This window comes from Sapajus apella, unplaced genomic scaffold (assembly GCF_009761245.1).
Source record: "Sapajus apella isolate SASKATOON/1434 unplaced genomic scaffold, GSC_monkey_1.0 scaffold2, whole genome shotgun sequence".
In the NCBI taxonomy this organism is placed as follows: Eukaryota; Metazoa; Chordata; class Mammalia; order Primates; family Cebidae; genus Sapajus; species Sapajus apella.
Window position 1 is genome coordinate 24,504,702 of NW_022436942.1, and position 8,926 is coordinate 24,513,627.

An 8,926-nucleotide genomic window follows, 5' to 3' on the forward strand; every position below is an offset into this window, starting at 1 on the left:
GATTAACCTGTTAAAGACTGATAAGTGGCAAATTATTTTGGTCTAGTAGAAAAAAATGGGGCCGGGCGACGTGGCTCACGCTTGTAATCCCAGCACTTTAGGAGGCTGAGGCGGGCAGATCACAAGGTCAAGAGATTGAGACCATCTTGGCCAACGTGGTGAAACCCCATCTCTATTAAAAATACAAAAAAATTTGCCAGGCGTGGTGGCGTGTGCCTGTAATCCCAGCTATTTGGGAGGTTGAGGCAGGAGAATCACTTGAACCCAGGAGGTAGAGGTTGCAGTGAGCCGGGATCAAGCCACTGCTCTCCAGCCTGGCAACAGAGTGAGACTCCATTTCAAAAAAGAAAAAAAAATGGTTATGGTTTTATTTCCAGGTGTGAATGAACTTTTTTGTGTCTAACTTTGCAATCTTATTCTAGCATTCATTTTTTCACTGATTGTCAATGATGGCTTTTCCTTTCCTTTTGATCCGTCCTGCTGGTTCACTTATTAAGGACTTAAATAAATCTTGGTACTTACTATATATTTGTCTCAGTCATGTTTATCTTCGTGAACATTTTACTCGGACAAATAATAACACGCCATACACACTGTTCCACTCCTCAGCTACTTTTACCTTATACATCTTGAGGGCAGTTTTATATAAGAATATAAACAGCTTCCTTGGTCTTATTTTAGAGTGTGCTGTAGAGCATGCACTGTATAGGTGTACAGCAATTACATCCATAATCCATCTAGCCAGTCCCTTATTGATGGACACTTTGCTTGTTTCCACTCTTTCACTCTTGCAAACGATGCTGGAATGAATGGCCTTGTATATGGGTGGAGAGCAGATTTACTTAGGCAGAGGAGGATGGGGTGGCAGGAGGTGCTCCAGAGGGGAAAGAAGCCTGGGGAGGGGCCTGATAACCTGTTCCCAGCCTGTTCTAGTCCATCTTCTCCTACTTCTGGGCCATTCTGTCCTCCTCCTCCTGCTTCCTCCTCTCCATCCTGAGCTCCTGGTATCGCCAGAGAGGAAGGGCCAGGCTTTGATGTCGTGCAGGACTGGGCTTCGGCTGGCACTGGTCGGGGGATGAGGATGCCTTGGAGAGGAGGATCCTGAGGACTTGGGGCCTGGGGCTGGTGCTATCACGGGGCCGTAGCCACTGAGGGCACTTGCTCAATATGCCCTGAGGGCTCTGGTAGGGGACGAAGACCCAGGGGGACCTCTGGGGACTCCCTGGTGGGGACTGGGGGACCAGGGGAGGGGGCGGGGCAGTACCTAGCAGCTCTGGCACAGACTTGCTTCGGGTGCCTAGGGAAGGTGGGTGGTCCGGGCACAGAGTGTGGCAGGCAGTAGTGAGGAAAGGACTGGCCAGGCTGGTGGTGGCAGTCACAAGGTGGTCCAGAACACCCCCCTCCTGAGGGGACGGGGCAAAGGGGAGGCTCAAGGTAGCCTGCAGCCGCTCTAGGAGTGAAGGCGCACCCTGGGCCTGGGCCACGAGCCCGGGCAAGGCGGGCCACTCGGGCTGGTAGTGCTGGCTAAGCTGCTCCACCTGAGGCCGCCGCTGCAGATGCCGAATCCTCCACACCGTGTCGAAGCTGTCGGTCAGCACCGCCCATTCCAGAGCTGTCTTGCCCCGAACAGGGTCCACCGCTGTCAGGTCAGCACCTGGGAGGGGGCACAGGGGTGACATGGGTGGGATAGGAAGGGCAGATCCTTTCAGCTGCAAGACTGGTGTGGGTTACATTCAAAGCCACAGAGTCCCATCTTTGAATCTGGGAGGCCGGTATTGCAACCTGCTATTTAAGAAAGATGAAGACACTTAGGTCCAGAGAGGGGAGAAGACTCTGGAGAGACCTATTGTGGGGCTCCAGCTGTGGCAGAACAGGGATCTCCTGAATCCAAGGAGCTGAGCAGAGCAGTGGAGGCTGCCAGGGCAGGGGAGGCCTGAGCTGCACCCTCTGGGGCGGGCGGGTGGGGTGGGGGTGGTCTTCTGGTTCCCTCTCCTGGTTCTTCTCTTCTCACCATCTCCCTCGCCCATCTTGGGGATGTGAGAGGAGCAGTCACCCCGAGACAAAGGAAGGGGTGTAGAGCACCCTCCTTTTTCATTCATTCCTTTTTCACTCCAAACCCAGTGGGGTGGGGTGGGGAAGGAAAAAGTGGAGGCGGGGGTCCCCCAGAGTGACTAGCAGAGGGCAGCACCACTGCAGGGAAGGAGGGCCCCCAAACATCCCCATGGACAATGTGGACTTCACCCCACCTCCCCTTGAATAACCCCACAGAGCCACAGGCCTCAATGACACTTCCCTGGGTCCCCTGGAAGCCTGGCTTGTCACAGTTGGAGGTCATCCCAGGGAAAGCTAACACCCTCACGATACTGGTGAGGCCCAGAGAGGGAAGCCACTCAGGAGCATGGGCTGGTTCCAGATGCCAGCCTTTTGTCATGTTAGGTTTTCCAACTGGGTTAGGTTCCCCTCCCATGCTTTCCTTCCTGGGACCTCCACTCGCAATTTCTGAGCTATCAGTATCTAAACTTTGTTGATTGTATGAAGCCCAAAGCACGCTCTCTCCTCTCTGCAAACAATAACGGCAGGGTTGGAGGAGGGACTGGAGGCCACACAGCCTGGCCCAGGCCCCACATACCTGCCATGAGAAGGGCAGCCACACACTCACAGCGGTTCCGCATGGCAGCCTTCATTAACGCTGTGAGCCCCCGCTGGTCCCGGCGTTCCAGGTCCAGGCCCGCGTAGTAGTTGAGCAGGAGACTCACCAGAGGCATATGACCTGCACGGGGCATCAAGGGTAAGCTTGGTCCCGGGAAAGGGGGGATGAAGCTCCCAACCCGCCCTCCACCCAGCACAACAGAGCCTGGTGTAGAGCAAGGGTGGGGCTGAGGCCCTGACTGTGTCAAAAGGGGGGCTGTCAGAAGTGGGGTGCAGCAGCTTCGCACCTGCTTGGGCAGCCAACATGAGGGCCGTGTCCCCTCCTTTGTCCTGCTGGTTCACATCGAGGAAGGGACAGTGGCTAAGCAGGGCCACCACACTCTGGAAGCCATGGTAGCATGCGACCATGAGGCCTGTCTGAGGGAGGGGCAGCTCAGGTCCCCTGCTTTCCCCCAGGGGCTTCCCGGGGCCCCTCATGCCTTCTAAGCCCACATCTGTGCCACAGCCTGCCCCAACCCCTGTGAAGACCCACCGGCAACCATTCCCTTCCTCCTAAGGACTTCGGGGTGTGAGGTATTGCCCCTGAGCCCCTCTCAGGGAGCCAGGCCAGGACAGTGTGGTGGGGATGCAGAGATGCCCACAGCTGTCCTGGGACAACATACCCTCCCATTGCTGTCCACCTGGGTGGCCTCCTCTGGGGAGACCCCGCTATCTAGTATGGCTTGGAGCTGGGTGGGATCATTGTGCACACAGGCCCAGTACAGGGCCCCCAGTCTGCTGCCGGGGGCAGGAGTCTCTTTGCCCCGGCAGGGCAGTTCCTCAGACATGTCCAGCCTCTCCAGCTCAATGCCAGCTCTTTCTCTTCCAGACAAGAAGATGAGTCCCTCCTCTCACGCAGCTGGCATGTAAAACACAGAATGAAGAGGAGTAGTGAATGTCTCCCTGGGTCCTAGGGAGGGGAGCCGGCCGCTGCAAAGTGCGCAGCCCTCGCCCCAGGGAAAACATTTACCCTGGCGGGGGTCTGGCCCCATCCACCCTGAGAGAGGACAAGCGCTGAGCCAGCAGCCCTAGGCAGGGAGGGCTTAGGTGACTTTAGGTCAGCACCCCACTGAGACTCACGGAGAGAGGGTCGTCGTTTTTTCTCACGAGGGTTTCAGAGGGTCTGTATGAGGCAGTCAACGCGGGACACAGCCCGGGGCCAACAGCGTCCCCCAGGCTCCGCGGAGCACACTCACCCGGTCTCCGAGTGCCCCGGGGTGGACTATCCCTCCCCAGGACGCCACGCAGGTAACAGATGGCTGGACTTTCAGAAAGAGCTGCTGCAAACACCTCGGAGCTGAGCCGGATCAAGCCGCGGTAGGAAGGGATTTGGGGGGCGGGCGGAGTGGGTGCTCACGTCTCAGGAGGGGACCCAGACCCGCCCCAAGAGCCTCCGCGCGGGCGGGGCCTGAGCCGGGAGCTCCTCCCCGCCAGGGCGGGCTTCCAAAGACCACTCCTCCCCACCGAAGCGCCCACCCTCAGCCTTGGGGACAATGGCGGAGATACAGCCTGGTGGGGTCTCGACCCAGCTCTTTAGACCCAGCCCAAAGCCCCTCCTCATTGGGTGGAGAGCCACTTGATGAAGGGGTGGTGGTGGGAGAGGGTGTGAGTGAATGAATGCAGGTATCTCATTCAATAGGGTTGGTACTCTCAGAATAACTCGGGGGTGCGGTCTCCAGGAGTCACCTGAACTTATTTTCTTGAGGTTCTGGGGAAATAGAAACATAATTGTCAAATTATGAGTACAGAGCTGGGCGCTGTGGCTCACTCCTGTTGTCCCAGCAACTCAGGGGACTGAGGTGGAAGGATCGCTTGAGCCCGTAAGGTAGAGGCTGCAGTGAGCCGAGGTCAGACCACTGCATTCTACCCTGGGCAACAGGGCGAGACCCCCTTTAAAAAAAAGAAAAAACAAGAATACTTGTGGCTGGGCGCGGTGGCTCATGCCTGTAATCTCAGCCCTTTGGGATTCCAAGAAGGGTGGATCACTTGAGGTCAGGAGTTCAAGACCAGCCTGCTTAACATAGCTAACCCCTGTCTCTACTAAAAATACAAAAATTAACTGGGCTTGGTGGTGGGCGACTGTAATCCCAGCTACTCGGGAGGCTGAGGCAGGAGAATCACTTGAACACAGGAGGCAGAGGCTGCAGTGAACAGAGATCGCCCATTGCACTCCAGCCTGGGCGATAAGAGGGAAACTCCACCTCAAAAAAGAAAACAAACAAACACAATTGTGAGTACAGACATTATGTGTCTAGTGCAGGGGGGCAGTCAGGGCACAGAGTGCGGCAGGCAGTACTGAGGGAGGGATTGGCGCCAAATTATAACATATTAAATTTAATAGATTAGTTTCACGGTGATAAATATGAAATATTTAAATTAAATGATTTGTTAATATAATGATAAATTGTTATCAAAATATTCTTTAACATTTATATTACATATTAAGCTTGATGGATTGGTTTTGGACCTCAGATGTAGGAAATTGAGCCCACGATATTCCTCCATTGGTATCACTCCCACCATCAGACTGTACAACACCCCTCCCTTGTTTTGTTTGACTTTATTTAGTTTCTCACTTTCACCCTTAATCCCCACATCCCATTCTCCTCCACCCTTTACCAACTGGCTCTTGTACATCCTTGAAAACACATTTCATTGAAATATAGTATTTATTTGTGTATGTGTTTTTTCTTTTTAAAGGCAGGGTCTTACTCTGTCACCTGGGCTGGAGTGGGAGTGGCATGATCATAGCTTATTGCAGCCTCAAACTCCTGGGCTTAAGAGATTCTCCCACCTCAGCCTCCTGAGAAGCTCGTAGTGGTGTGCCACCACGCCTGCCTAATTTTTTTTATGTAGAGATGGTTGTCTCACTTTGTTGCCCAGGCTGGTCTTGAACTCCTGGCATCAAGTGATCCTCCTGTCTTGGCCTCCCAAATTACTGGGATTGCAGGCATGAGCCAGCATGCCCTGCTTGTATGTGTCATGTGTTTTTAATTAACACGTTATGAATTGTGCTACAGAACTTACTCTGTTAGTGTTTTCTTTTTCACTTAATACTGTTTTATGTTTGTTTGTTTGTTTGTTTTTGAGATGGAGTCTTGTTCCCATCGTGCAGGCTGGAATACAGTGGGGGATTTTCGGCTCACTGCAACCTCTGCTTACCAGATTCAAACGATTCTCCTTCTCAGCCTCCCGAGTAGCTGGGATTACAGGTGTGCACCACCATGCCTGGCTAACTTTTTTTGTATATTTAGTAGAGACTAGGTTTTGCCATGTTGGCCGGGCTGGTCTTGAACTCCTGACCTAAGGTGATCCACCCACTTCAGCCTCCCAAAATGCTAGGATTACAGGCGTGAGGCACCATGCCTGGCCAATACTGTTTGTTTTTTTTTCCAGAACATTTGAGTTCAAAATACTGTGTTTTTAAGATCCATCCTTGTTGCTTTATGTGTAGTGTATCAGTTGGGTGTGTGTTTGGTTGTAAGTAATCGAAAGCTGACCTCAGTGGTGTGTAGTCTATAATAGATGGACTGCTCAACATTAACCTAAAACTCCTTTCAGTGTTTCTTCTGTGATGCAGAAGCCAGAAAGTTAAAACAACACTTCCCAGATTCCCTTGAGCTATGCCTCTGTGGTTTGGGTTCTGCTCTTGTGCAAGATATAAATTTGGAACAGAGCTACATAGCATGGGACATCCGTTTTGCTGTCACAGGTCATGGCAACAGCAGCGAGGCTCTGGTGAGCAGTTTCCTGATTCATCAGCTTCCTGTAGTAGTGACTGTTGTTTTCTCAATCACAGGCAGAGGTCATGTGACTCTTGAATTGGGGTGGGGTAGGGGGATTGTTCCTGGACCTAAGCCTGCTTCTCCATCCCTTTCTGTTTAAACTAATCAGATTTATTTTTGTTGTCAGCAATTGAACCCTGACACATGTAGCTTAAACAAAGAGAAGCTTGTTATTTTATAAATAAGAGGTTCAGGAATAGGAAACGGTTGGTGTTGGTTAAGAAGCTTGATGATGGGGCCGGGCGCGGTGGCTCAAGCCTGTAATCCCAGCACTTTGGGAGGCCGAGGCGGGTGGATCACGAGGTCAAGAGATCGAGACCATCCTGGTCAACACGGTGAAGCCCCGTCTCTGCTAAAAATACAAAAAATTAGCTGGGCATGGTGGCGCGTGCCTGTAATCCCAGCTACTCAGGGGGCTGAGGCAGGAGAATTGCCTGAACCCAGGAGGCGAAGGTTGCGGTGAGCCGAGATCGCGCCATTGCACTCCAGCCTGGGTAACAAGAGCGAGACTCCGTCTCAAAAAAAAAAAAGAAACTTGATGATGGGCTGGGCGTGGTGGCTCACGCCTGTAATCCCAGCACTTTGGGAGGCCAAGGTGGGTGGATCATTTGAGGTCAGGAGTTCGAAACCAGCCTGTCCAACATGGCAAAACCCTGTCTCTATTTAAAAAAAAAAAATAGAAAGAAAAGGAAAAAAAAAGAAAAGAAACTCGATGATGTCAGGGCCTTCTCTGGGATTCTCTTGACTTTTCCTCCTAGGCACAAGATGGCTGCTAAACCTCTAGCCATCACAGCAAAATGTGGTAGATGCACACTATGGAATTCTATGCAGCAGTTAGAAAAAATCTAACAGATGATAAGCCAGACATCTCTTATTATCTAACACAATCCCTGTTAGATAATCACCTTTAAGTTAGGTGTAACCATGTAATGCAATTTTGGCCAATAAAATGCAAACGGGGCTGGGTGTGGTGGCTCATGCCTACAACTCCAGCACTTTGGGAGGCCAAGGTGGGCGGATCACCTGAGGTCAGGAGTTCAAGACCTGTCTGGTCAACATAGTAAAACCCTGTCTCTACTATAAATACAAAAAATTAGCCAGGCACAGTGGCGGGCACCTGTAATCCCAGCTACTTGGGAGGCTGAGGCAGGAGAATCACTTGAACCCAGGAGGCAGAGGCTGCAGTAAGTCGAGATCATGCCATTGCACTCCAGCCTAGGTGACAGTGTGAGAAGCTGTCTCAAAATAAATAAATAAATATAAAATGCAAACAGAAGTCTAATGAGTAGGGATTCTAGGAAAAGCTCATGCTATCTTGATAAAAGATGTAGGGGTCCCCGCGTGTGTGCACCTAATCTCAGCTGGTCCACCCGAGACCTCTTGAGCTCCAACCCTAGTCCCCCGCGCGACCCCTTATCTGCTCCGACAAGATGAGAGAAACAATCATGAACCAGGAAATACTTGCCAAACTGCAGGCACAAGTGCGCATTGGTGGGAAAGGAACTGCTCGCAGAAAGAAGAAGGTGGTTCATGGAACAGCCACAGCAGGTGATAAAAAACTTCAGTTCTCCTTAAAGAAGTTAGGGGTAAACAATATCTCTGGTATTGAAGAGGTGAATATGTTCACAAACCAAGGAACAGTGATCCACTTTAACAACCCTAAAGTTCAGGCATCTCTGGCAGTGAACACTTTCCCCATTACAGGCCATGCTGAGACAAAGCAGCAGACAGAAATGCTACCCAGCATCTGAAACCAGCTCGGGGCAGACAGTCTGACTAGTTTAAGGAGACTGGCTGAAGCTCTGCCCAAACAATCTGTGGATGGAAAAGCACCATTTGCTACTGGAGAGGAGGAGGATGATGAAGTTCCAGATCTTGTCGAGAATTTTAATGAGGCTTCCAAGAATGAGGCAAATTGAATTGAATCAACTTCTGAAGATAAAACTTGAAGAAGTTACTGGGAGCTGCTATTTTATATTATGACTGCTTTTTAAGACATTTTTGTTTATGGATCTGATAAAATCTAGATCTCTAATATTTTTAAGCCCAGGCCGCTTGGACACTCCAGCTCTTTTCAGTTTTTTGCTTATACACAATTCATTCTTTGCAGCTAATTAAGCCGAAGAAGCCTGGGAACCAAGTTTGAAACCAAGGTTAATAAAGTTCTTTGCCTAGTAAAAAAAAAAAGATGTGGAGTGCACCATTTTACTTCTTTCTTTCTTCCCTCTTCTTCCTGCTTATAGAATTCCATAGTGTACATCTACCTCGTTTAACCTATCCCTTCTTCCTGAGATAGATGCCTAGGTTGCTTCCAACTTCCTGTCACTACAAATAATGCCAAAGTGAACACTCTCATACAAATCTAGCTGTGGACACATCGGGGTCTCTGAGATCATGAGATCACAGGCACATACACACTTATTGAGTGGATACTCTCAGATTGCTCTCTGTTT

General features: G+C 50.9%; 1 protein-coding gene and 1 pseudogene across 4 annotated transcripts in view; one reads left to right on the forward strand and one right to left on the reverse strand.

Annotated features, from left to right (window-relative positions):
- Positions 1 to 543: 543 nt before the first annotated feature.
- ANKRD33 (ankyrin repeat domain 33) overlaps positions 544 to 8,926 on the reverse strand; it is a 23,937-nt gene continuing 15,554 nt past the window's right edge. The window contains exons 1-5 of one of the 4 annotated variants that reach the window (XM_032293521.1): positions 3,885 to 4,501; positions 3,312 to 3,547; positions 2,937 to 3,062; positions 2,630 to 2,770; positions 544 to 1,654 (exon numbers count right to left, since the gene is read on the reverse strand). In XM_032293521.1, the coding sequence (XP_032149412.1) occupies positions 945 to 1,654; positions 2,630 to 2,770; positions 2,937 to 3,057 (972 nt within the window). In that variant the 5' untranslated portion in view covers positions 3,058 to 3,062; positions 3,312 to 3,547; positions 3,885 to 4,501 and the 3' untranslated portion in view covers positions 544 to 944. The other 3 variants (XM_032293494.1, XM_032293511.1, XM_032293504.1) reach the window with 3 other exon arrangements.
- On the forward strand, positions 7,811 to 8,660 carry LOC116561598 (annotated as a pseudogene).